The sequence below is a fragment of the Bos indicus genome, chromosome 2, assembly GCF_029378745.1.
Source record: "Bos indicus isolate NIAB-ARS_2022 breed Sahiwal x Tharparkar chromosome 2, NIAB-ARS_B.indTharparkar_mat_pri_1.0, whole genome shotgun sequence".
Classification (NCBI taxonomy): Eukaryota; Metazoa; Chordata; class Mammalia; order Artiodactyla; family Bovidae; genus Bos; species Bos indicus.
Genome location: NC_091761.1, coordinates 14,508,362 through 14,535,192, shown reverse-complemented (window position 1 = coordinate 14,535,192; position 26,831 = coordinate 14,508,362). Strand labels below are relative to the sequence as shown.

At 38.4% G+C, this 26,831-nt stretch overlaps 1 protein-coding gene across 1 annotated transcript in view; it reads left to right on the top strand.

The window, feature by feature from the left end:
* The window catches only part of PPP1R1C (protein phosphatase 1 regulatory inhibitor subunit 1C), a 120,834-nt gene that overhangs the window by 40,708 nt on the left and 53,295 nt on the right, over window positions 1–26,831 (top strand). Inside the window, exons 3-4 of the mRNA XM_019969786.2 lie at window positions 11,244–11,281; window positions 13,203–13,263. Coding sequence (XP_019825345.1) covers window positions 11,244–11,281; window positions 13,203–13,263 — 99 coding nt within the window. The remainder of the gene's footprint in view (window positions 1–11,243; window positions 11,282–13,202; window positions 13,264–26,831) is intronic.

Below are 26,831 nucleotides of genomic sequence, written 5' to 3'. Positions count from 1 at the left end.
TCAGACTCACATCCATTGAGTCAGTGATGCCATCCAGCCATCTCATCCTCTGTCGTCCCCTTCTCCTCCTGCTCTCAAACCCTCCCAGCATCAGGGTCTTTCCAATGAGTCAACTCTTCACTGAGGTAGCCAAAGTACTGGAGTTTCAGCTTCAGCATCATTCCTTTCAATGAACACCCAGGACTGATCTCCCTTAGAATGGACTGGTTGGATCTCCTTGCAGTCCAAGGGACTCTCAAGAGTCTTCTCCAACACCACAGTTCAAAAGCATCAATTCTTCGGCACTCAGCCTTCTTCACAGTCCAACTCTCACATCCATACATGACCACTGGAAAAATGATAGCCTTGACTAGACAGACCTTGGTTGGCAAGGTAATATCTCTGCTTTTCAATATGCTATCTAGGTTGGTCATAACTTTCCTTCCAAGGAGTAAGCGTCTTTTAATTTCATGGCTGCAGTCACCATCTGCAGTGATTTTGGAGCCCAGAAAAATAAAGTCAGCCACTGTTTCCACTGTTTCTCCATCTATTTCCCATGAAGTGATGGGACTGGATGCCATGATCTTCGTTTTCTGAATGTTGAGCTTTAAGCCAACTTTTTCACTCTCCTCTTTCACTTTCATCAAGAGGCTTTTTAGTTCCTCTTCACTTTCTGCCATAAGGGTGGTGTCATCTGCATATCTGAGGTTATTGATATTTCTCCCAGCAATCTTGATTCTAGCTGGTGCTTCTTCCAGCCCAGCGTTTCTAATGATGTACTCTGTATATAAGTTAAAGAAGAGGGGTGACAATATACAGCCTTGACGTACTCCTTTTCCTATTTGGAACCAGTCTGTTGTTCCATGTCCAGTTATAACCATTGCTTCCTGACCTGCATACAGATTTCTCAAGAGGCAGGTCAGTTGGTCTGGAATTCCCATCTCTTTCAGAATTTTCCACAGTTTATTGTGATCCACACAGTCAAAGGCTTTGGCATAGTCAAGAAAGCAGAAATAGATGTTTTTCTGGAACTCTCTTGCTTTTTCCATGATCCAGCAGATGTTGGCAATTTGATCTCTGGTTCCTCTGCCTTTTCTACAACCAGCTTGAACATCTGGAAGTTCACGGTTCATGTACTGCTGAAGCCTGGCTTGGAGAATTTTGAGCGTTACTTTACTAGTGTGTGAGATGAGTGCAATTGTGCGGTAGTTTGAGCATTCTTTGGCATTGCCTTTCTTTGGGATTGGAATGAAAACTGACCTTTTCCAGTCCTGTGGCCACTGCTGAGTTTTCCAAATTTGCTGGTGTATTGAGTGCAGCACTTTCACAGCATCATCTTCCAGGATTTGAAATAGCTCAACTGGAATTCCATCACCTCTACTAGCTTTGTTCGTAGTGATGCTTTCTAAGACCCACTTGACTTCACATTCCAGGATGTCTGGCTCTAGGTGAGTGATCACACCATCGTGACTATTTGGGTGGTGAAGCTCTTTTTTGTACAGTTCTTCTGTGTATTCTTGCCACCTCTTCTTAATATCTTCTGCTTCTGTTAGGTCCATACCATTTCTGTCCTTTATGGAGCCCATCTTTGTGTGAAATGTTCCCTTGGTATCTCTAATTTTCTTGAAGAGATCTCTAGTCTTTCCCATTCTATTGTTTTCCTCTATTTCTTTGCATTGATTGCTGAGGAAGGCTTTCTTATCTCTCCTTGCTATTCTTTGGAACTCTGCATTCAGATGCTTATATCTTTCCTTTTCTCCTTTGCTTTTCACTTCTCTTCTCTTCACAGCTATTTGTAAGGCCTCCCCAGACAGCCATTTTACTTTTTTGCATTTCTTTTCCATGGGGATGGTCTTGATCCCTGTCTCCTGTACAATGTCATGAACCTCCATCCATAGTTCATCAGGCACTCTATCAGATCTAGTCCCTTAAATCTATTTCTCACTTCCACTGTATAATATAAGGGATTTGATTTAGGTCATACCTGAATGGTCTAGTGGTTTTCCCTACTTTTTTCAATTTAAGTCTGAATTTGGCAATAAGGAGTTCATGTTCTGAGCCACAGTTAGCTCCTGGTCTTGTTTTTGCTGACTGTATTGAGCTTCTCCATCTTTGGCTGCAAAGAATATAATCAATCTGATTTTGGTGTTGACCATCTGGTGATGTCCATGTGTAGAGTCTTCTCTTGTGTTGTTGGAAGAGGGTGTTTGCTATGACCAGTGCGTTCTCTTGGCAAAACTCTATTAGTCTTTGCCCTGCTTCATTTCATACTCCAAGGCCAAATTTGCCTGTTACTCCAGGTGTTTCTTGACTTCCTACTTTTGCATTCCAGTCCCCTATACATACTTAGATATGGTATAATGCAAATAACCTACACAACAAGTCATGTGTAAGCAGTTTGCATACGAACCTCTAGTTTAAATGTGGAATGGATGACCCAGGACAAATTTATGCTTACTTCTGAAGAATGACTTGAGTCATATAGGTTACCAACGAAGTTTCCCCATCTACCTCCTGGCTACTCCCTTGTCTCCTTACAGACTTCTCTGCCTCAGTCTATCCCATAACTATTGCTATTACTCGGCGGGGGGGGGGGGGGGGGGGGGGGGTGGGGGGGGGTGGGCGGGGGTTCCACCTAGATCCTTTGTTTCTTTAGTTCACCATGCTCCTGTAGGGTAATTTAATCCTATCGCATGGCATCACTGACCATTTAGATGACAATGACTTTCAGGCCTATATCTTCAGCTTGGCTTTCGCTTTTGAAAAAGACTATTCCCGACTCTTCCACTTAGTCAATAAGTATTTCAGTGTTTCCATAAGTACTCATCTTATGACCCAGAAACTTTTTTTGACTTCTTCTTCCTTCTTTGTCACTCCCTTTCTACTTCCAGTGAGCCCCCAAGTCAAGACCCTTCTTTCTCTTAAGCATCTCTCTAATCTAGTTCAAATCATCATTTTCTACCACCTGAATTACTGCAACACCTCCCTACTCAGGATAGCTTCCTCCAAACCACTCTATGCATAACTGTTAACGGCTCTTTCTACAACAGAAATCTGATCATACCTCTTTCTGGTTAAAACCACTTTTAACCATCACTTTTCATCACTTTTAGAATGAAGTCCAAATTTCTCAATGTAGTTACAAAGCCCTGAATTATCTAGCTTATTAGGTTTTCAAACTCTTCTCTGAATTCACCCCTGGCATTCTACTGTCCAAATATCTGAGTTGTTTTGTGTGTGTGTGTGTGTGTGTGTAATTTCTAAAAAATAGTCATGTTTTCTCACACATCCAGTGATATATACTCCCACACTTTCTTCTGATTAAAATTTATTCTCCTCCCTAGTCCAATCCCATCCAACTTCCTTGTCTCATCAATTTTTCCTGTTCCACTGACAGGACCATGCCAGCTTAAACGTCCTTTCTTCCACACTGGTTCTGCCAAGGCTGTTTGATGCCCCACTCACCTTGCGCTTCCTCTCTTACAGCCCTTATTTATCACAATGTACTATAGCTGTTTCTTTGTCACTCTCTTTTAATACAGTTTAGACTCTCTATGAGGATTAAACCCCACTTCCTAGCAGGAGTCCCAACACATATTACACATGCAATAAATTACTGTTTAATATATTTAAATACTAATATACCATTTTAGATCCATAGTAACAGCATTACATCGGAGAAGGTGATGGCACTCCACTCCAGTACTCTTGCCTGGAAAATCCCATGGACAGAGGAACCTGGTAGGCTGCAGTCCATTGGGTCGCTAAGAATCGGACACAACTGAGTGACTTCACTTTCACTTTTATGCATTGGAGAAGGAAATGGCAACCCACTCCAGTGTTCTTGCCTGGAGAATCCCAGGGACGGGGGAGCCTGGTGGGCTGCCGTCTATGGGGTCACACAGAGTCAGACACGACTGAAGCGACTTAGCAGCAACAGCAGCAGCAGCAGCAATAGCCTTACATACAAAACAGACTATCATAGGTGCTAACTTACAAACTGCGTTTAAGAATGTGTTTTCATTTTCTTCTTGTATCATCATTCATAGGAAAAATGTTTTAAGACTTATACAAATATAATGCTATTTTCCCTTTTGATGTGTAAACACACACATAATTTTTTTTCTGTTTTATCTGAACTTGGTGCTAAATGTATTGAGTATCTAATTACAGTACTTTGTCTTTTAATAGTTCTTTTATATACCTACTATAAATAAAGATGGAGAAGCTCTATACAGTCAGCAAAAACAAGACCAGGAGCTGACTGTGGCTCAGACCATGAACTCCTTATTGCCAAATTCAGACTTAAATGGAAGAAAGTAGGGAAAACCACTAGACCATTCAGGTATGACCTAAATCAAATCCCTTATGATTATACAGTGGAAGTGAGAAATAGATTTAAGGGCCTAGATCTGGTAGATAGAGTGCCTGATGAACTAGGGACGGAGGTTCATGACATTGTACGGGAGACATGGATCAAGACCATCCCCATGGAAAAGAAATGCAAAAAAGCAAAATGGCTGTCTGGGGAGGCCTTACAAATAGCTGTGAAGAGAAGAGAAGCGAAAAGCAAAGGAGAAAAGGAAAGATATAAGCATCTAAATGCAGAGTTCCAAAGAATAGCAAGAAGAGATAAGAAAGCCTTCCTCAGCAATCAATGCAAAGAAATAGAGGAAAACAACAGAATGGGAAAGACTAGAGGTCTCTTCAAGAAAATCAGAGATACCAAAGAAACATTTCATGCAAAGATGGGCTTGATAAAGGACAGAAATGGTATGGACCTAACAGAAGCAGAAGATATTAAGAAGAGATGGCAAGAATACACAGAAGAACTGTACAAAAAAGAGCTTCACCACCCAGATAATCATGATGGTGTGATCACTCACCTAGAGCCAGACATCCTGGAATGTGAAGTCAAGTGGGCCTTAGAAAGCATCACTACAAACAAAGCTAGTGGAGGTGATGGAATTCCAGTTGAGTTATTTCAAATCCTGGAAGATGATGCTGTGAAAGTGCTGCACTCAATATGCCAGCAAATTTGGAAAACTCAGCAATGGAAAACCACAGGACTGGAAAAGGTCAGTTTTCATTCCAATCCCAAAGAAAAGCAATGCCAAAGAATGTTCAAACTACTGCACAATTGCACTCATCTCACATACTAGTAAAGTAACGCTCAAAATTCTCCAAGCCAGGCTTCAGCAGTACATGAACCGTGAACTTCCTGATGTTCAAGCTGGTTGTAGAAAAGGCAGAGGAACCAGAGATCAAATTGCCAACATCTGCTGGATCATGGAAAAAGCAAGAGAGTTCCAGAAAAACATCTATTTCTGCTTTCTTGACTATGCCAAAGCCTTTGACTGTGTGGATCACAATAAACTGTGGAAAATTCTGAAAGAGATGGGAATACCAGACCACCTGACCTGCCTCTTGAGAAATCTGTATGCAGGTCAGGAAGCAACAGTTAGAACTGGACATGGAACAACAGACTGGTTCCAAATAGGAAAAGGAGTACGTCAAGGCTGTATATTGTCACTATGTTTATTTAACTTATATGCAGAGTACATCATGAGAAATGCTGGACTGGAAGAAACACAAGCTGGAATCAAGATTGCTGGGAGAAATATCAATAACCTCAGATATGCAGATGACACCACCCTTATGGCAGAAAGTGAAGAGGAACTCAAAAGCTTCTTGATGAAAGTGAAAGAGGAGAGTGAAAAAGCTGGCTTAAAGCTCAACATTCAGAAATCGAAGATCATGGCATCCAGTCCCATCACTTCATGGGAAATAGATGGAGAAACAGTGGAAACAGTGTCAGACTTTATTTTTCTGGGCTCCAAAATCACTGCAGATGGTGACTACAACCATGAAATTAAAAGACGCTTACTCCTTGGAAGGAAAGTTATGACCAACCTAGACAGCATATTCAAAAGCAGAGACATTACTTTACCAACAAAGGTCCGTCTAGTCAAGGCTATGGTTTTTCCAGTGGTCAGGTATGAGTGTGAGAGTTGGACTGTGAAGAAGGCTGAGCGCCGAAGAATTAATGCTTTTGAACTGTGGTGTTGGAGAAGACTCTTGAGAGTCCCTTGGACTGCAAGGAGATCCAACCAGTCCATTCTGAAGGAGATCAGCCCTGGGATTTCTTTGGAAGGAATGATGTTAAAGCTGAAACTCCAGTACTTTGGCCACCTCATGCAAAGAGTTGACTCATTGGAAAAGACTCTGATGCTGGGAGGGATTAGGGGCCAGAGGAGAAGGGGATGACAGAGGATGAGATGGTTGGTTGGCATCACTGACTCGATGGATGTGAGTCTGAGTGAACTCCGGGGGTTGGTGATGGACAGGGAGGCCTGGCGTGCTGCAGTTCATGGGGCCGCAAAGAGTCGGACACGGCTGAGCGACTGATCTGATCTGATAAATAATCATTGCTTTTTAGAGCATACTGAAAATCCTCAAGTAAATTACATTTGAGACAAGAAAACAGAGAGTGTATGAAGGTTACGATTTTTAGGACAGATAAAATACTAAGAGTTGAATTAGAACTAGATTACAGAGATGTTTAATCTTCCATGCTTTAAAAGTGAATAAAGCATCTTTTTTTGGAGAAATATTGCCTATGACATCAAGAAAATGTTTATAGATGTTCTAAGACAAAAGCTAACTTCTATATTTTTCAAATCTACAAAAGTTATACGAAGTGGGATAGGATTGTAAAGATATACTTCCACTGACCTTCCTTTCTGTTCCTAACAGAAACACATTTACTATTGATGACAGAATGCCTATAGTGGATTAAGCTATTAAAATATTACCACATGTTTATAGGGACATATATTTTTAATATGGAGATACTTTGTGACTTTTAGGAATATATCTTTCATCTATAGCTAAAAAAGAGAATTTTACTTCTTATAGAGAAATCTAGTTAAAAGGAAACTGTTACTTTACGTCATTTTATAATAGTCTGTTCATGATAGATCTACTTAGATAAAATTATTTTGAAATTCACAGTGGTACATCTACACAGTTGAAAATGCAAAAAATTTGGGAAAAAATTAAATTGTTTTTCAGTGGAGGATCTCAAATAGAAAATAAGAATTTGACTTAAACAAGAAATCCTTTAGTTTAGCAGTTTGATTAAGGTACAGAAGCTTCAAAATTATCAAATATCCACTTCTATTGGCTTCTTAATACGTTTAAATCTAATTTTAAATGTAGCGTTGCTTCCCAGTTTTTCTTAATGAATTGTAGCCCCCAAAATTGGTCTTCAAAAATTATGAGCTGACAATTTAAATTAGAAATACACTGATATCATATTTTCAGGTTGAACAATTATGTCAAGTAATTAAATTTATGAGCTATAAAGGAACATTAAGAAATTTACATTTATATTCCATTACCTTTTTTAAAAATGGAAATTATTCCATATTTTTCTGATGGACTGGTACAAGTTACAAATCAGATTTTAAAAGTCCCTGTCAATTTTAACAGCTAGTGGGGGAAAAAAAAAAAAAAACAAGGCATTCTATGAAGTGGAAAGAGTACTAAATATTCTAAACTTTAGTAAGAAGCTAAATATGTTCTCATATCAATGCCTCTTAGACCTATCTCTAAAGTAGATTTTCTTGAAATTCCCTATCATCACCATTTAAATGATTAACTTCTGAATAATTTTCTTGTGTTCACCTTGTTTCCCTACTCTTAGTTATGGGTCTTGATTTGGGGACTCTGCTATGAATACCTCTGTGGTATTCTGTGTGATAGAATAGTGAGATTTTAGTGTTTTAAATTGGATAAAACCTTCATTAATCATACTCTGTTAAAAGTATTAGGTTTATTAGGTCAAAATGACAGAGCACACTGCTGAGAAGACAATAAGTGCTTGTTAAATAATTACTTGATAGTCCAATTACCTGAAATATCTGATATTTTTTTAAATCTATAAAATTGATATAAAATATGACATAATCAGCTTTCTAGGTAATTCGATGAAAACAAGATAGACTTTTTAAAAATCAGAATTACTGGAATGAGTGTAACTGTTTAAACAGATGTCATCCCCACCCCCCCCCAAAAAAAAAACCCATGCATTAAGTGAATCAATTTATTTTCTTGGCGCAAATGTGGGAAATCCAAATGCCAAACAAGAAGAAAAACTTTACCAAAGACTAAAAATTACAACTGATAAGATGATGCAACAGTTCTTTGACCCCCACATAAGCTGGTTCTGTGGTAGGATAAAAAATGTTTTATAAGAGAAACCAAGTTTATAAAAATCAAGACTACTAATGAAAAACAGACTTCTGAGGTTTTAAATGATCTGATTTTTCTGTTCTTCTTTTACTGTGTTTGGAAATGACAGCAGAAATCATGAAATATAAGCATAAAAGTAGTTTGGAATATTTCTAACCTCTATCACAAGACAATTACTGGTTGAGAGTTCTTTCTTAATAACCCAACATGATTCATCTTGCGTTTTCCTTGTCATCTCCTTCACTGTTGCCACATAGAATACTTTGTACCTGGTTCTTTTCTGCGGCCACAAAAATGAACCATTTCGTGGGGAGCTCTGAGAGAGAAAAATCTATTTGATAATGAGGCTATATCCCGAACTTTGTCAATTAAAAGTGGAAAGCTATAAATAATATAAGAAGAAAAACACAGCTGTGTGAATCTTGGCACGACAGTGTGAAGCTATCCCTACTGTTTGCTGCTTTTCCCACATCCCCCTTTCCAATGCATTTAAATTCATTGCTCTGGCGGCTTCAGTTTGGGCCCCAGTTTTTACTAAATCTAACAGCCCAAAGAAAAACACAGCTGAAACCACTGCCTGGTGGTTTAACTCACAGCCCCAAATGATAGGCCTCCAACAGAGCCCAGCAGGTTTTCAGCGAGAAGGCTCATGAATAGAGTTCCTTTTGGAAAGTGAAGAGTTTGATAAAAAGTCAAAAACAGAGGCTTTACCATAGCTGTCTTAGGAGAGTTTGCATAGCCCTGCTAGAAAGAAACAAGGCAATATTCTAGTCCCCTACTATAAGAAATATCTGATAGATTTCTCTGGTACTTTAAAACTGACTTTTTCTATGTTAAAATGCTAAAACCACAAGGAAATGACAAATTCACATGCAAAACGAAGAGCTGAACTGTGCACAGCTATTTCATTTGTATTTGATTTATTCTCATTCAGTTCTGAAGACCTGTGGGTCAGTGATCATTCCTGAACTAGCAAACCTAAAGCGTTTATGGAAATTTTGTCCTTGAGTCTGCCCTTCTCTATAGGGTTCAACTACAGATTATCTCCTCATCAGCTGTGATCCAAGGATCTCCAAAAAATACATATATATTCAAAGGTATATAAATAGAAGATAATCAGCTGAAATGTGGTTTTATTTAGAAACACTTCTGCTTTCAGAGATCTGATGGTAAATTCCTTCTGAGACTGTCAAAGATGGCACCAATGTCATGATTAAATCTCTAGGATACCTCAAAAAGAGGACTAAACTGCTTTTCTCTGTTGCTACTCCTCTGTGCAACAGAATTAATTTCTTCCTACAAAGTGGGGCTAGAAAAAATTAAAAAGAATGCTGAGTGAAAATATAAATATACTTAGGATAATATCTCAGTTTTCTGCCAAAGTATATAAGCTCATTTATTAAATGGAGCAGAACGTATAACTGAAACATATGCTGAGCATTCTTAATGGTGTTTATGAATAAAGACACAACAAGCTTTTATCAGAAATATTATTTCAGGAACCATACTGCCATAATTACACTCAAAAGGAAATCAGAAAAATTGTAAATTTTCAATATCTTAAAATTAGAAATTGGACAAGGAGCTTTACTACTTCAGTTTTGACCAAAAGAAAGATATATATTACAAAAAAAAAAAAAAAGCAAAAACTGTCTTAGAGTAGGCAGGATTTAATATCTCATCTTCATTGTGGAAGGGTAATTTCACTACATATAATACTCTGGGTTGATTACTTTAAATGTTTACCATCTGATTCCATCGTTTTATTGTTTTGGTCTACCTTACTGCTTTTTGAAGACTTTTTTCCTCAATTGGCTGCTTTTAAGATTTTCTCTTTTATATTTGGCCATCAGAAGTATTGCTATTGTTAAGTCTAAGCACAATTTTCCTTTTTCTCCTTTTGGTTTTCTTCTTTCTGTCTAGGGGTTTATTCAGTGTCTTATATCAGTGTCATTTGTTTTTTAATCCTTGATCATTGTCTCTTCCATTCTCTCCCTTTTCTACTTTTGGGACTCCAATTATCCTTATTTTACACATGTTTGATTGTATCTCAATTGTCAGTTATTCTCTGTTCTGTTTTTTCCATTCTTTTTTTTCCCTTTGTGTACTTTAGTTTGGATAACTACTGAGTTGTCTCCTGTTTCATTAACATATTTGTATCTTCTGCTAGATTCAACATGCCCCTAATCCATTGGATTTTAAATTGAGATCTTATCTGTTGAAATTCTGAAGCTGCTTCTTTTCATGGATTATATTTCTATGTTAAAATGATTTATCTTTAAATCTATTTTGTCCCCTTCTATTTTCATTGAATGTATTAATCATAGTCTTAGATTGTGAACTTCAATACGTGAATCACCTATGAGTTGGCTTCTGCATTTTCATATGCTCTTAGTTATTATTCTTTTTTTATCTAGTAATTTTTATTGAATAATGGACATTTGTATTTAAGAAACTTTAGAGACTCCAAGATGTTTAAAAATATTTTTGAAGTTGCCCTAGATGTGTCATAAGAAATATTTCTGACAAAGTTACTGATTCTTTCCAGGAGCGTATAGAAAAGAGAGGGCTGCCTCTCTTAGAGTCAGGATTGGGCTCAGTGGAAAAGTAGATTTTGTTCTGCTTATAGGTAAACAGGTAAAATTGACATAGGCTACAGTCAATACACTGCAAAATCCATGAGGAGAGGTTATTTGTGCCTTAACACTGTGAAGTTCATGAGCCAACAGCTGGTCTGAAGCATTTCCCTGGTCCTCCTTCTGGATTGCTGGTGGGCCATTTGGGATTTCAGTATAATTTTTTTATTACCCTTTTAAACCTTTGCGAGAGGGTTATCTCAGAAGGCAACTTTTTCTTTCTGTGTCTCGCTTCCCTCTCAGCCACTAGACTAAGTCATGGATATTGTATAAGCATTAGAAAATGATTAATTCATTCTGTTCCATGTTATTGAAATTTTAATGTGAATATTATAAGAAAACGTATCTAAATTGCACCTACTTCTCTTGCAGAAATAGATGACAAGAGGGTGACTAACACACAAGCAGAAGTAAGTTTTCTTCTATTTTGTGTTAAATATATGTCCAATCCAATCAGCTAAAAACACAACCAGCTCAATCTGATTGTGATGCAAAATATGATATCAATACAACTGTGCTGTATAAACTATTTAATGTGCTTTTCCTGACTGGATAAACAGTAAAATGGTGTCATTAAATTGTGACCTCTACCTTTGATTCTCCACCTACGAAATACTAACCCCTGGGAAAAACCTCTAAAATAAACTACTGATTTTAGAGTCAAAATATGGTATTGATAGTTTCAGTTTAGTGGCTGGTGGAGTGTGACCATCACAGGTTGGGGCAGCCAGTGTTGGAATCCTGCAACAAGAAGGTGGAGGACAGACACCTCTTAAAGGTTCTCTGATGTGTGGAACCGAGAGCAGACCCTGAGGCCAGAGGCTTCACACACACATGCAGGACTTCAGGTTGAAAATGTGAACCAGGGGAGGCTGGGGTAGCTGCTAACAAAGGATATACAAAATACAAGAAAATGAGCAAATGTGTCCATAAATGGAATAAGTATTGAATCGGATTCATGCAGACTCAGTAACCAATGGCCACATGAGTAGGCATACAGCAATGTAGAAAGAACAAAATACCAGAACGTGTCTCTCAAAACATTTCTAAAAATTTATTGAAATTATAAACATGAAATGGTTTGAAAACTAAATCCCTACATAAAAATAGTTTTTACTACTTAATAAACTTTACTAAACAAACCAACTTTTATGTAGAATTAGTTTTCTACTTCATCTTTGAATATGTATATATGGGAATAAATATATAATAAAACTGGAAGTGAATGCTTCTTGAAATCAACCAGATGTAACAGATTACAGTAGAGACAGAAGTCTCGGTCATCCACACATTTATACTAATGTAGAGCTGCCCTGCCTGCGTCTGTGCATAATAGACAGATCACAACACTCTATTCTGGGGAAATTTACTTGTACCATTTGCTTTGGTTGATATGGATTCAGGAACTATTTGGTTGAATTTTTTCAGTTTTTAATAGGTTGTTTTTGCATTCTCTAAATACCAACATCTTGGTGACTCCTTTGAGGGCAAGTAAGCTTCAGTACGTGTGAGTAAAGATGCCTGAAGCTCTATTTACTGTGAAACAGTTTCTAGTATTTTTCAGCCTCTGTACATTATGTTCTTTCTAATATGGATGGAAAGCCTAGCACAATCCTCAGAAAGTATCTTGCAATTGTTTATACTCGAAGTTTTTGAAGCAAAAATAAATGCTCCAGACATGAAAACTCCAGTCTTTGCCATACTGAAATATTTAATAGATATGCTATTAAAAAGGAGTTTTTGATATAATCTGATTGAGGTATAGAACACATATATATAATTTATTATAATGAATAATGGTTTATACATATATACATACCTTTATCTATCTATATGTCTATCTCCATCTAAACTTTAAAACTTTGGCCCTGAAAAGTGTTCCAATTTATATCATTTTTAGTGCAAAAAATTCTTCCCCAATAAATTAATTCTGATCCAAAGTGCTTAAGTAAGAGTGTTAAGTATCAGTTTTGTTATGAAAGATCTTTTGAACATATGAAGGAAAAGTACCTCAACACTAATTTCAAGTAAATGAAGCTATTAGATTGAACATCTCAATTCCATAGGGTTATAGATTGGTATTACTTAACAAAGACTCTCATTAACCCTCCAGAACCATTAACAATTCTACAAACAGATATAATTATACCTCAGTCATAGTTTCGGAGTGTATTTTGTCCTGGCATTTATGTTTTTCTTTAAAATGCAAAGGATTAGTAGTAGTTTCTTTTCTCTATTTAAACTGTTAATAGGTGTTTATTTCTCTCAAAGGGCTAATGACATTGTACTTTTTATCCAAATATAAGACTTTTCCTTTTTTTCTTTATCCAGGCACAGAATGCAACCCCTAAGCAAAGGAAGCAGAGTGTGTACACAGCACCCGCCATGAAAGGTACTGTTCAGGTACTGTTTCGGGTTCTTGAGAGTGCTAAGTTCATGGCTGACAGGCATTCTGCTCTCAGACACCTTATACCTGCTTAAAAGCTACATCTAGTCTCACCTCTACAACTTGGTAATGTGACTTTCAGTAAGGTAATGTTATTTGAAACCTTGTTTAACCAAGAGTGAAACAGTTGAAGAAGGAATAACTAGATATGTCTCAAAATCATAGTCTGGACGTTCAGATTTTCCAGAATAATGACAAAAGTTTCCTTTTACCCTTTCTCACATGTTTTCCTTGCAGAGATTTTTGTAGAACCCCTAATTACTCTTGCCGATGTTCACAGTTAATTATCTTTTTTTTTTTTTTTTTTCCCCAGGCTTAAGCAAAGTAGTTCTTGAATTTTGGACAGATACACTGTAAAGTGTTGCTTCATTATCCTGTGTCAGAAGCAGCTCTAAGAAACCCAATCAGACAGCTATTAGCTGTACATATAACAGCTGCTGAAATAACAACTAAGAAGGCTAGCTCAGGTTCCAGCATTCTCCCAGAGTTTCTACCCTTCCCCTCCAAATTAGAACTGCTAAAAGTACATCTAAGTGCATCCGAATTTTGACCAACATCAATTTCAGGGAAGGCTTCTTTCATTTCTCACACAAGAGTATCCCTGACATGAGGGAGAGTCCAGCAGCTCATGTTCCAGCCTGGCTCTTGGGCTGCTGGCCCAGGGGCTCATCATGCAGTCGTCCAGCTTTGTTTCAACTGCAAGAGAAGCCAGCTGAGCAGCTTACTCTGGAGTCTAGAGAGATGTCTAAATCGGGAGTGAAATTTTCCACTCTGTATTCTCTCTAGATTTGGGGCCTTTACAGAGAGGTGGGATATAAATGGACACATTAATAGCTACTTTCCATAAACTTCCTTCCTGCGCAGCTATAAAATATCATGCTTGCTTGTTCATGAGACTACAGTAAATAATGCAATCAGCATTGTAGTTCATTTCAGGGTAATTATTGAGGCTATTAGGCTTCCTTCTCTCAAGACCAGTGTAATCATTTTTGAAGATACTTTGCCTATTGTAAGCCATCTTGTACTTTTAAGACACGACAGTTTTGGCATGAATGGGCCTCAACGAAAGATATATGTTCACTCATTTAATGATTTCCTCTGTTCTATTTTGGGTTAGTTTAACTAAATAAAGACTGTTCTCATGTCCTTAGAGAATAATAGCATTAGTTTTAAAGGAAAATCTTAAAATCAAATCCCAAGGGCTCATAGTTTTCATTATATTTAGCTCTCTAATATCATAAGAATGTGGGACCCTAACATTTAAGGACATTAGTCATATTGTACATATTTTACACATATGATAATCTTTTTTTTTCATGAGTTAAAGACTTGAGAAAGCACAGAAATGCCTTCATGAGGCTATTGGGGGATAAGCCACTTAGGTCCTCATTTATTACCTGTAAATACCTAGGAGAGTCTCCTGCTTCTGATAAAAGAGAAATCAGTCCACTTGTCCCTTTAGAGACAGAAATGAATATTTCAGGACAGAATTAAGCAATAGTAACATATGGTGCATTGTGAGCACATTAAGAAACTTCAATCATAAGAAAGATGAATTAGTAAAGGAAATGTTACTGAAATGCAAAATCAATAATACAATTGCTCTGAAATGTATAATTCTTCAAATTGCAGTGGAATATGCAATTATTGAGTGTATAAATATTTGCTGGGAGAGCAAAGTAGTACCAGGAGTGATTTATAGTTCTGAAAAAAATCACTCTGACCAAATGGCCAACTAGGGTTTCGTAAATGACCCAGTGAGTAGCTAGTTAGTAAAACAAAACAAACTAGCCAGATTCCCTTCTTCTCTCATATTAGGTTCTGAGGAGTTACTGGACACAGAGGCCAAAGTGACAGGAGAGAGATGCTACATCTACCAAATGTCATTGCAATTAATGCCCAGATAGACTCATCTCCCAGCTCCTATATTCATTTATTTTTCCCCCTTTCAATTACTATGGTATTTATGGCCCCACCAGATTTCTGGAAATAGAGACATGTCCAGGTTACCTCTTATGATGAAAGTTCTATGTGAAAGTTCAGAGGTGGGCAGAGGGTAAGAAATAGAGCAGAGAAAACCATTTTAAACAGGTACGTTGTCAGGAATGATAGACTAATGACCTCCAAATTTATATCTGTAGGCCTAACGTATCTCCTGAACCTCAGACTTTCTAACTAGCTACCAATTTTTTTCACTTGAATGAATGACACTTATTGAAACGTCTCAAATTTAACACGTCCAAAACCAAACTCATTGGTTCTTTTTTGGGTTTTCCCCATCTCAATAAATCTTATGCAGCCGTCGAAAACAAAAATCTTTGCACAATCCTTGACTACTCCCCATTACCAAAGCATCATCTACTCGTGTTAGTGCTGATTTCAAGAATGACCCCTACTCTGTTTTCTGGATCTTCCATTGCTATTGCCTTGTGTGACCACCATTCTTTCTTGCCTTGGCTGCTGAAGTAGCCTACCTACTACTCTCCTGTTTCTGCTCCTGACCCTCTACAATCTAATCTCTACACACAAACCAGAGTAATTCGTCTAACTCACAGATGTGATCATGCGATCCCCTTGATCAAATCCTCAAAAACTTCCTGTCACATTCAGAATACAATGAAAAATCCAATCATGGCTTACAACTCCCTGAATGAGCTGCACTGGTCTTTCTCTTTGATCTTATCTCCTTTCATACTGCCCCTGTTCACATTAGGGTTCAATGTCATGGACTTTTTCATTATTTATAAACATCTCAAGCACACTTTCATATCAGAGCATTTGTGCTTTCCACATTTTTTGCTTGAGAAACTCTTTACCCAGTGGCCTCACAGTTGGCTCAGCTACTGTTCCCTCCTCAGAAAGGTCTTTCTCTCTTGATAACTGCCCCTCCTACCATTGCTGTCTACATCCTTACAGCGCTACCTCAATTTTTTCCATGGCCCCAATCATTAGGTACCAATAATGAGGTGTCCATGATAACAGTCTTGTTCATTTGATATTCCCAGCATCTAGTACAGTTCCTGGCACAAAACAGGTGGTCAATAAAAACTTGTTGAATAACCATAATGAATTAGGGAATTCAGCCATATTGTCATCTGCTCAGGAGAGGATGTCCCTTAAACCTTGTTCTACTAATTGTCATACTTGTGACTCTGTTTCTGCTTCTCTTTGCTTTCCACTCTCTGGTTGATCCTCTTCATCCCCTTGGTAAGTTCTTCTCCATATGCTTCTGTTTTTCTATTTTTGCTTTTCCCCACTTCCCTTCCCTCTGATCAAAGAGAAAATCTGATTTGGAAAATTAGTTACCATCAAGAATGATGCTTCAATTTTCCTGGATTCTTAACAAAGGTTATCTCATGGACCACTGGAATGATTAAGTGATTGCCTCTGACTAAAACCTGATCCTTCCAATAATTAGCTTGCGGCCAAGATGGCAGCATCATATGAAACAAACTTGGCAATGTAAATAGAAGAATCTGGACATGGTTTTCTTCCTTTAGAGATGTTTCATGATTAGATTGGAATATTGACTCTAAGAAAATAATAGCAGATTTAGCTCTTGGTCTTGCCACCTTTATAGCCACAACATTATAGTCATTCTAACTTGTCAAGCTTAAAGAGTAACTAGTATAATTACCAAATGATGTATAAAATATCACTTCCATTTTTTTCCACTGCATCTAACCTCAGAGTATTAGATTGGCTATGTTCTTTTGAAGGTTCTATTAACAATATATTAGGCTTGGGTTATAGCCAGATAATCAAAAGTTCCAGGTTTTTGCTGTAGCAAATCTAAAAACTGACCAGACTCCAGATATTCAATCACCTACGTAACATGTCTTTCTTATGTCATAGGAAGAAATCTCATGGAGATCAAATATCATGAGATCAAAATTAGCTTGTTAAAAACTACATTTTGATCTCCACAGCAAATCAATTTGTCCTTCAATATTCCCCTTCTCAAGGAGGTGCTTCTTCCTGAGTTCCGGGATTCTCTAGTGACTCTCCCTCTCCTTCACTCTCTTCATTAGTGGAGTACCAGGTCTCGTGAAGTGCACCCCATTAGTATCTCTCCCACCTTCCCCTCCTCTATTTTATCTCCAATGCCACAATAACAATTCAAATCACATTCATTTCTTATATATAAAAGGTTACTCTCCATACAGTCTCTTATCTCTACTTCCCAATTGTTTCCTACACTGTAACCAAAGTAAAAGATGCTTGCTTCTTAGAAGAAAAACAATGACAAACCCAGACAGTTTATTAAGAAGCAGAGATGTTACTTTGCCAACAAAGGTCTGTATAGTCAAAGCTATGGTTTTTCCAGTAGTCATGTGTGGATATGAGAGCTGGATAATAAAAAAGGTTGAGTGCAGAAGAATTGATTCCTTTGAACTGTGGTGCCGGAGTAGACTCTTGAGAATCCCTTGGACTGCAAGGAGATCCAACCAGTTAATCCTAAATGAAATCAACTCTGAATGTTCATTGGAAGGACTGATGCTGAAGCTTAAGCTCCTGGCCACCTGATGCAAAAAGCCAACTCATTGGAAAAGACGCTGATGCTGGGAAAGACCAAAGGCAGGAGAAGGGGATGACAGAGGATGAGATGGTTGGATGACATCACTGACTCAACGGAAATGGATTTGAGCAAATTCTGGGAGATGATGAAGAATAGCTTTTTCTGGCAGCCATACACATTGGTGACAAACAGTGAACTTATCATGAATTCAAAACCTCAAAGCTTTTTTTTCATGTACTGCTTTAAAGCCATATTATTTATAATGTATTTCTCATTTTACATCTTTTCTTAGCCAAAAAGCAACACAGTGCTATCATATCAACTGAATTTCATTTTCTCAGAATCAGTTGTCACAGGAACATGTCATAATTCATATAATGATTCCATCACCTATTCTACTCTATTTTCTATCATCTCAATTGTTCTGTCACCCTCAGATTATATATTTTATTTTTGGTCTTTTTATCTACATCTGTAATAGACATATCAAACAGAACAGGGCAAAGAAAAGTCTGTAGCACACTTATCTCTCTCTAGTTGACACTGATCCCCCTGAAGGCCACCATTCAACAAGTTATCAAATAGACCTCTTATGTCAAGATTACATCCCTTAAAACCAGAGGATATTATGAACACTCTCATTAGACTGATATATTTCAGATATGGTGTGTTGACCATGTAAGTCATAAATTTGTAATGTATATTATGCATAAAATGACAAGCTTAAGTTTGCATAAGAAACAGACTTACTTTTCCATTACCCTGTGTGATATAGTGCTTTATAATTGTGTAAGTAGAAAGTTCTGAAGATTATCAGAAAAATGATAGCTGACTACTGAATACCCACATGACTTCTCTGGTGTTTACATGGTGGTCAGCCCTGTAATTTACAGAACAGTCAATTAAATTATTTTTGGATAGCTTGAATCATGTTTTCAGAAAAGCAAAGTAGGTTTGAATCTTGAGGCAGGAAATGGCTGACACATTTCCACCCCCATTGTTCATGTGTGTGTGTGTGTGTGTGTGTGTGTGTGTGTGTGTGTGTTTTACTGGAAGGCAAATGCCTTCAAGTAAAGACAGCAAAGCAAGCACCATTGATTTAAAAGGAAATCTGAACATGAAACAAATCGACCGACTGAAAAACTGCTTTGTATAGCAGGTTTATTATATCATGTTCAGTTCAGTCACTCAGTCGTGTCCAACTCTTTGAGACCCCATGGGCTGCAGCATGCCAGGCCTCCCTGTCCGTCACCAACTCTCGGAGTTTACTCAAACTCATCTCCATTCACTCGGTGCTACCATCCAACCATCTCATTCTCTGTCGTCCCCTTCTCTTCCTGCCTTCAGTCTTTCCCAGCATCAGAGTCTTTTCAAATGAGTCAGCTCTTGGCATCAGGTGGCCAAAGTATTGGAGTTTCAGCTTCAGTATCAGTCCTGCCAATGAACACTCAGGACTGATCTCCTTTAGGATGGACTGGTTGAATCTCCTTGCAGTTCAAGGGACTCTCAAGAGTCTTCTCCAACAAACTGTCAATTCTTTGGTGCTCAGCCTTCTTCACAGTCCAACTCTCACATCCATACATGACCACTGGAAAAACCATAGCCTTGACTAGACGGGCCTTTGTTGGCAAAGTGATGTCTCTGCTTTTGAATATGCTGTTTAGGTTGGTTAGGTTGGTCGAGGTTGCCTAGGTTCATGAAGAGTATGAAAAGACCATTAGTAGCCTGGAAAATCCCATGGAAGGAGGAGCCTGGTAGGCTGCAATCCATGGGATTGCTAGGAGTCAGACACGACTGAGCGGCTTCACTTTCACTTTTCACTTTCTTGCGTTGGAGAAGGAAATGCCAACCCACTCCAGTGTTCTTGCCTGGAGAATCCCAGGGATGAGGGAGCCTGGTGGGCTGCCGTCTCTGGGGTCACATAGAGTTGGACATGACTGAAGCAACTTAGCAGCAGCAGCAGCAGCAGCATGAGATTGGTGCAAATGTAATTGTAGTTTTGCATTGTTGCAATTTGCCTTTTGACACTGAACAGTTCAGTGACTGAACTGAACATGATATAATAAACCTGCTATACAAAGCAGTTTTTCAGTCGGTCGATTTGTTTCATGTTCAGATTTCCTTTTAAATCAATGGTGCTTGCTTTGCTGTCTTTAGTTGAAGGCATTTGCCTTTCAGTAAAACACACACACACACACACATGAACAATGGGGGTGGAAATGTGTCAGCCATTTTATGTATAACATAAAATTATGTTATACATAATTTTAATGTGTATTTCTTAATTATGTTTTTTTGCTAGTGACTTGTATTACTTGCTGTTTATTTTATATTTATTTTAGACTATGGAAATGATGTTAGACAAAAAGCAAATTTGAAAGATTTTCTTATTTGAGTTCAAAATGGGTTGTAAAGCACCAGAGACAACTCACAACATCAATAACACATTTGGCCCAGAAACTGCTAACAAGTGTACAGTGGTGGTTCAAGAAGTTTTCCAAAGGAGACGACAGCCTTGAAGATGAGTGTAGTGGCTGGCCATTCAGAAGGTGACAACGATCAAATGAGAGCAATCATCAAAGCTAATCCTCTTAAAAACTGTATGAGAAATTGCTGAAAAACAGAATGTCAGTCATTCTATGGTCATTCCGCATTTGAAGCAAATTGGAAACGTGAAAAAGTTTGTAAGTGTGTGCCTCATGAGCTGACCGCAAACCAAAAAATTTGTCACTTTGAAGTGTCTTCTCTTATTCTACGCAACAACAAGCCATTTCTCAACTGGATTGTGATGTGCAATGAAAAGTGAATTTTATACAACAACCAGCAACAACCAGCTTCAGTGGTTGGACCGAGTAAAAGCCCCAAGGCACTTCCCAAAGACACACTTGCACAAAAATAGGTCATGGTAACGGTGTGGTGGTCTGCTGCTGGTCTGACCCACTACAGCTTTCTGAATCCAGTGAAACCATTACATCTGAGAAGACGTATGCTCAGTAAATTGATGAGATTCACTAAAAACTGCAATGCCTGAAACTGGCATTGGTCAACAGAAAGGGCCCACTTCTTTTCCACAACAACCTCTGACCACAAGTCACACAACCATAGCTTCAAAAGTTGGATGAATTGGGCTACGAAGGCTTGCCACATATTCACCTGATCTCTCACCTACCTACTGCCACTTCTTCAAGCATCTTGACAACTTTTTGCAGGGAAAGCACTTCCACAACCAGCAGGAGGAAGAAAATGCTTTTGAAGAATTTGTCAAATCCTAAAGCATGGATTTTTATGCTACAGGAATAATCAAACTTATGTCTTGTTGGCAAAAATGTGTTGAGTGTAATGATTCCTATTTTGAATGATAAAGATGTGTTATGAGCCTAGTTATAATAATTTAAAATCATGATCCAAAATTGCAATTACTTTTGCACCAACCTAACACATTACCATTTTTAACACTTAAAGGCTGTATATTGTTACCCTGTTTATTTAACTTCTATGCAGAGTACATCATGACAAACGCTGGACTGGAAGAAACACAAGCTGGAATCAAGATTGCCGGGAGAAATATCAATAACCTCAGATATACAGATGACACCACCCTGATGGCAGAAGGTGAAGAGGAACTAAAAAGCCTTTTGATGAAAGTGAAAGAGGAGAGTGAAAAGTTGGCTTAAAGCTCAACATTCAGAAAACAAAGATCATCGCATGCGGTCCCATCACTTCATGGGAAATAGATGGGGAAACAGTGGAAACAGTGGCTGACTTTATTTTTCTGGGCTCCAAAATCACTGCAGATGGTGACTGCAGCCATGAAATTAAAAGACGCTTACTCCTTGGAAGGAAAGTTATGACCAACCTAGACAGCATATTGAAAAGCAGAGACATTACTTTGCCAACAAAGGTTCGTCTAGTCAAGGCTATGGTTTTTCCTATGGTCACGTATAGATGTGAGAGTTGGACTGTGAAGAAGGCTGAGCGCCGAAGAATTGATGCTTTTGAACTGTGGTGTTGGAGAAGACTCTTGAGAGTCCCTTGGACTGCAAGGAGATCCAACCAGTCCATTCTGAAGGAGAGCAGCCCTGGGATTTCTTTGGAAGGAATGATGCTGAAGCTGAAACTCCAGTGCTTTGGCCACCTCATGCGAAGAGTTGACTCATTGGAAAAGACTCTGATGCTGGGATGGATTGGGGGCAGGAGGAGAAGGGAACGACAGAGGACGAGATGGCTGGATGGCATCATTGACTCGATGGACGTGAGTCTGAGTGAACTCCGGGAGTTGGTGATGGACGGGGAGGCCTGGCGTGCTGCGATTCATGGGGTCTCAAAGAGTCGGACACGACTGAGCGACTGATCTGAAGATTTTTCATGAACTTCTGAAAACATCTGCTTCCTCTCATTCTTCATAATTTCTTTAAGGGAAAAGTTTAGCTACTTCAGTGTCCAGAGATTGTTCTTCTAATATGTCCAGTAGATCTTCTCTGAATGTTTATGGCATTGAAACTCCTACTTTTTTTTCTCCAAGGATGGCTATGATCTTGATACTTTATCTCAATTTGATCACTGTCTTTCACAATAGAGCAATAGATGCAAATAAGGAATACCCCATAGAAGGAAATAGATCATACTGGCTGAAGAAAAAGGCTAACACAGTTTTGGAGGATGACAGTGACAATGATTTTGGAGGATGTTATGTACAGTGGCAAAGATGTGCCATGTAATATTCAGTTCAGTTCTAGTTCAGTTCCTCAGTCATGTCTGACACTCTGCAACCCCATGGACTGCAGCACATCAGGCTTCCCTGTCCATCACCAACTCCCAGAGCTTGCTCAAATTCATGTCCATAGAGTCAGTGATGCCATCCAACCATTTCATCCTCTGTCATTCCCTTCTCTTCCTGCCTTCAATCTTTCCCAGAATCAGGGTCTTTTCAAATGAGTTAGTTCTTCCCATCAGATGGCCAATGTATTACAGTTTCAGCTTCGGCATCAGTCCTTCCAGTGACTACTGAGGACTGATTTCCTCTAGGATTGACTGGTCGGATCTCCTTTAAGTCTAAGGTACTCTCAAAAGTCTTCTCCAACACCACAGTTTAAAAACATCAATTCTTTGCTGTTCAGCTTTCTTTATAGTCCAACTCTCACATCCATACATGACTACTGGAAAAACCATAGCTTTGACTAGATGGACCTTTGTTGGCAAAGTAATGTTTCTGCTTTTTAATATGCTCTCTAGTTTGGCCATAGCTTTTCTTCCAAGGAATAAGCGTCTTTTAATTTCATGGCTACAGTCACCATCTGCAGTGATTTTGGAGACCAAGAAAATAAAATCTGTCACTGTTTCCATTGTTTCCCCATCTATTTCCCATGAAGTGATGGGACCAGAGGCCATGATCTTAGTTTTCTGAATGTTGAGTTTTAAGACAACTTTTTCACTCTCCTCTTTCATTTTCATCAAGATGTTCTTTAGTTCTTTGCTTTCTGCCACAAGGGTAGTGTTATTCATATCTGAAGTTACTGATATTTCTTCTGGCATTCTTGACCCAGCTTGGGCTTCATCCATTCGGCATTTTGTACTATGTACTCAGCATATAAGTTAAATAAGCAGGGTGACAATATACAGACTGATATACTCCTTTCGCAATTTGGAACCAGTCTGTTGTTCCATGTCCGGTTCTAACTGTTGCTTCTTGACCTGCATACAGATTTCTCAGGAGGCAGGTCAGATGATCTGGTATTCCCATCTCTTGAAGAATTTTCCACAGTTTGTTGTGATCCACACAGACAAAGGCTTTGGAGTAGTCAATAAAGCAGAAGTAGATTTTTGAGGAGAACTCTCTTGTTTTTTCTATGATCCAACAGATGTTGGCAATTTGATATCTGGTCCCTCTGCCTTTTCTAAATCTAGCTTGAACATCTGGAAGTTTACAGTTCAAGTACTGTTGAAGCCTTGAAGAATTCTGAGCATTATTTTGCTAGTATGTGAGATGAGTGTAATTGTGCAGTAGTTTGAGCATTCTTTGGCATTGACTTTCTTTAAGATTGGAATGAAAACGGACCATTTCCAGTCCTGTGGCCACTGCTCAGTATTCTAAATTTGCTGGCATATTGAGTGCAGCACTTTCACAGCATCATCTTTGAGAATTTGAAGTAGCTCAGTTGGAATTCTATCACCTCCACTAGCTTTTTTCATAGTGATGCTTCCTAAGGCCCACTTGACTTTGCATTCCAGGATGTCTGGGTCTAGGTGAATGATCTTACCATCGTGGTTAGCTGGGTCATGAAGATCTTTTTTGTATAGTTCTTCTGTGTGTTATCTTGCCACCTCTTCTTAGTATCTTCTGCTTCTGTTAGGTCCATACCATTTCTATCCTTTATTGTGCCCATCTTTGCATGAAGTGTTCCCTTGGTATCTCTAATTTTATTGAAGAAATCTCTAATCTTTCCCATTCTATTGTTTTCCTCTATTTCTTTGAATTGTTCATTGAGGAAGGCTTTCTTATCTCTCCTTGCTATTCTTTGGAACTCTGAATTCAAATGGGTATATCTTTCCTTTTCTCCTTTGCCTTTAGCTTCTCTTCTCAGCTGTTTGTAAGGCCTCCTCAGACAACCATTTTGCCTTTCTGCGTTTCTTTTTCTTGGGAATGGTCTTGATCCCCGCCTCCTGTACAATGTCATGAACCTCTGTCCATAGTTCTTCAGGCACTCTATCAGATCTAATCCCTTCAATCTATTTGTCATTTCCACTGTATTATTGTAAGAGATTTGATTTAGGTCATACCTGAATGATCTACTGGTTTTCCTTATTTTCTTCAATTTAAGTCTGAATTTTGCAATAAGGAGTTCATGATTGAAGCCACAGTCAGCTCCTTGTCTTATTTTTGCTGACTGTATAGAGCCATGTAATTAAGTGCCAGTTAACTTTCAAATTGGGGCTTCCTGGGTGGTTCAGTGGTAAAGGATCTGCCTGTCAATGCAAAAGATGCTAGTTTGATCCCTTGGTCAGGAAGACCCTTGGGGAAGAAAATGGCAACCCACTCCTGTATTCTTGCTTGGGAAAGCCCCATGGACTAGGGGGCCTAGGGGGCTACAGTTCCTGGAGTCACAAAGGTGTTGGTCATGACTTGGTGACTAAATAACAACAGTGTTAAGATCTATTTTGAGTAATTATTTGAGTGTTGAATTTAGAGTCAGGCGCACCCCTCCTTGTTTCCCCTGATTCTGCAGAATGGCAGAATAAAGCCCAGTGGTGAGACGAAGGAGGGACGAAAGGTCTTGGAGATGAATAAAACATTGCCAGAGCTGTGCTCTCTTCCCAGTAGGAACTGAAGAGTCAGAGTTAGGGGTGCCTGATCCTCCTAAGCATGTGGACAACCAAACCTTGCAACATTCACTCCACTTATATTTGTACCAGTCTCAGGTAGACTTGTGGAGCTGGTCTTAGACCTTTTACTTACTTTGTAACAAAATTCTCCTTTGCTTCTTTTCACCAGCCTCCTCTTCTCAGACATCACATCCCTCTTTTTCCCAGCTAACTTAACAGTCCTCTCAGAGGTACTAATGTTTAAATTAAATAAATACTATATTTCAAAAAAGCATAAGAACAAAGTGATGGTTAATGGTCAATTTGGAGTGCTAAACACAATCATGCAATAAACATTTCTAGCCAGATAGATGAGCAGAAAATCATATAAATGCAGCCTATAATTTGGCAATGTAGGTAGGCTAACAATGATTATATAGAATTATGATCAATTCACTCTTCCTGAATTGACATCCTCTTCTAAGTGTGCTGAAAAACAAAAATTCTCAAGAGGAATAGACCAGCCATAATATCCTATTTTCATCAGCCCCTGCATGTTGAAAAGTCAGGGAGAGAAGATAACAAGATCTTTTAGCTTCTCATTAGAGTATCTTCACCACATTGCATTCCTTTTTTTAAACATTTCTTTTCCTCTGTGGTTGTTCTCCAGATATTCCTCACATCTGCCTTTCTGAATCTTGGCTTTTTTGTCCACGCTGGCTCAGTTTATTTACTGCATAGGGTGGGGTTTATTTATGCAACTCAAGAAACATTTTAACAGATTTCCAGATAACACAGAACATTCTAAATATATACAATTTTTTTTTAAACCAAATCTGCTTCTATTTCTAGATCTACTTCCTTCACTTCTCTTCAGTTTATTTCACTAAGTTCTATGTTAATCTTTTCCTCATTTCTTTGAATTCAGAAGGTTGGGTCAGATTGGAGAACTGATCTGAGAATGTATCTTTCTTGAAAGTCACTAAGATGTCTTCTTTTCTGACATCAGCACTGAGAGAGAGTGATACAAGAGGAAAATATCAGCAAGTATGAGTGCATTTAATATTTTATAGCATTGTCATAGATTATTAGGTTGAAAGACTGAAAGATTCTTGAGATAAATTAAACTGCCAGTTCGAAATTTGAGACAGGAAACTTAATCTCATGTGGTGCCAATTAAACTTTGATGAGGAAACCACTATTCATCAATATGGTTTCATTTGTGTGTCCGTATATATTTACACCTATTTTAATCTTAATCTTTTACATTTATATTCTTCTATTTAAATAACGTGCAACTTTTAAAATGGCTTCCTATCTTAGAAGTAGGGGAAGAGATGAACTTTTGTATTTAGTTGGAACAGATAAACCAAGACCCAGTATCTCTACATGTTCCCCAAGTCTGAAAATGGTAAAATTCAGTTGTATAAGCAGTAGAAATGTACTGCCACACATCACATATGAGCCTCCAGGCATGGCCTTAAAGCTATGTGGCTGCAGAGATTCAAGGCAAAATCCACACCTCTGAGAGACCAGTCTGGAAAAGCAACACACAAATGGACAGGTAGAGCACACCATGGTAAATCCTTGTACAGGGATTTGAGCAGTTAGCAGTGGATGTGAGGAGAGTCACACTAGGTCTGGGGGAACCAGAGGGTGAGGCCCTTTAGATTATAGAAGGAAGAGTCATGTTTAC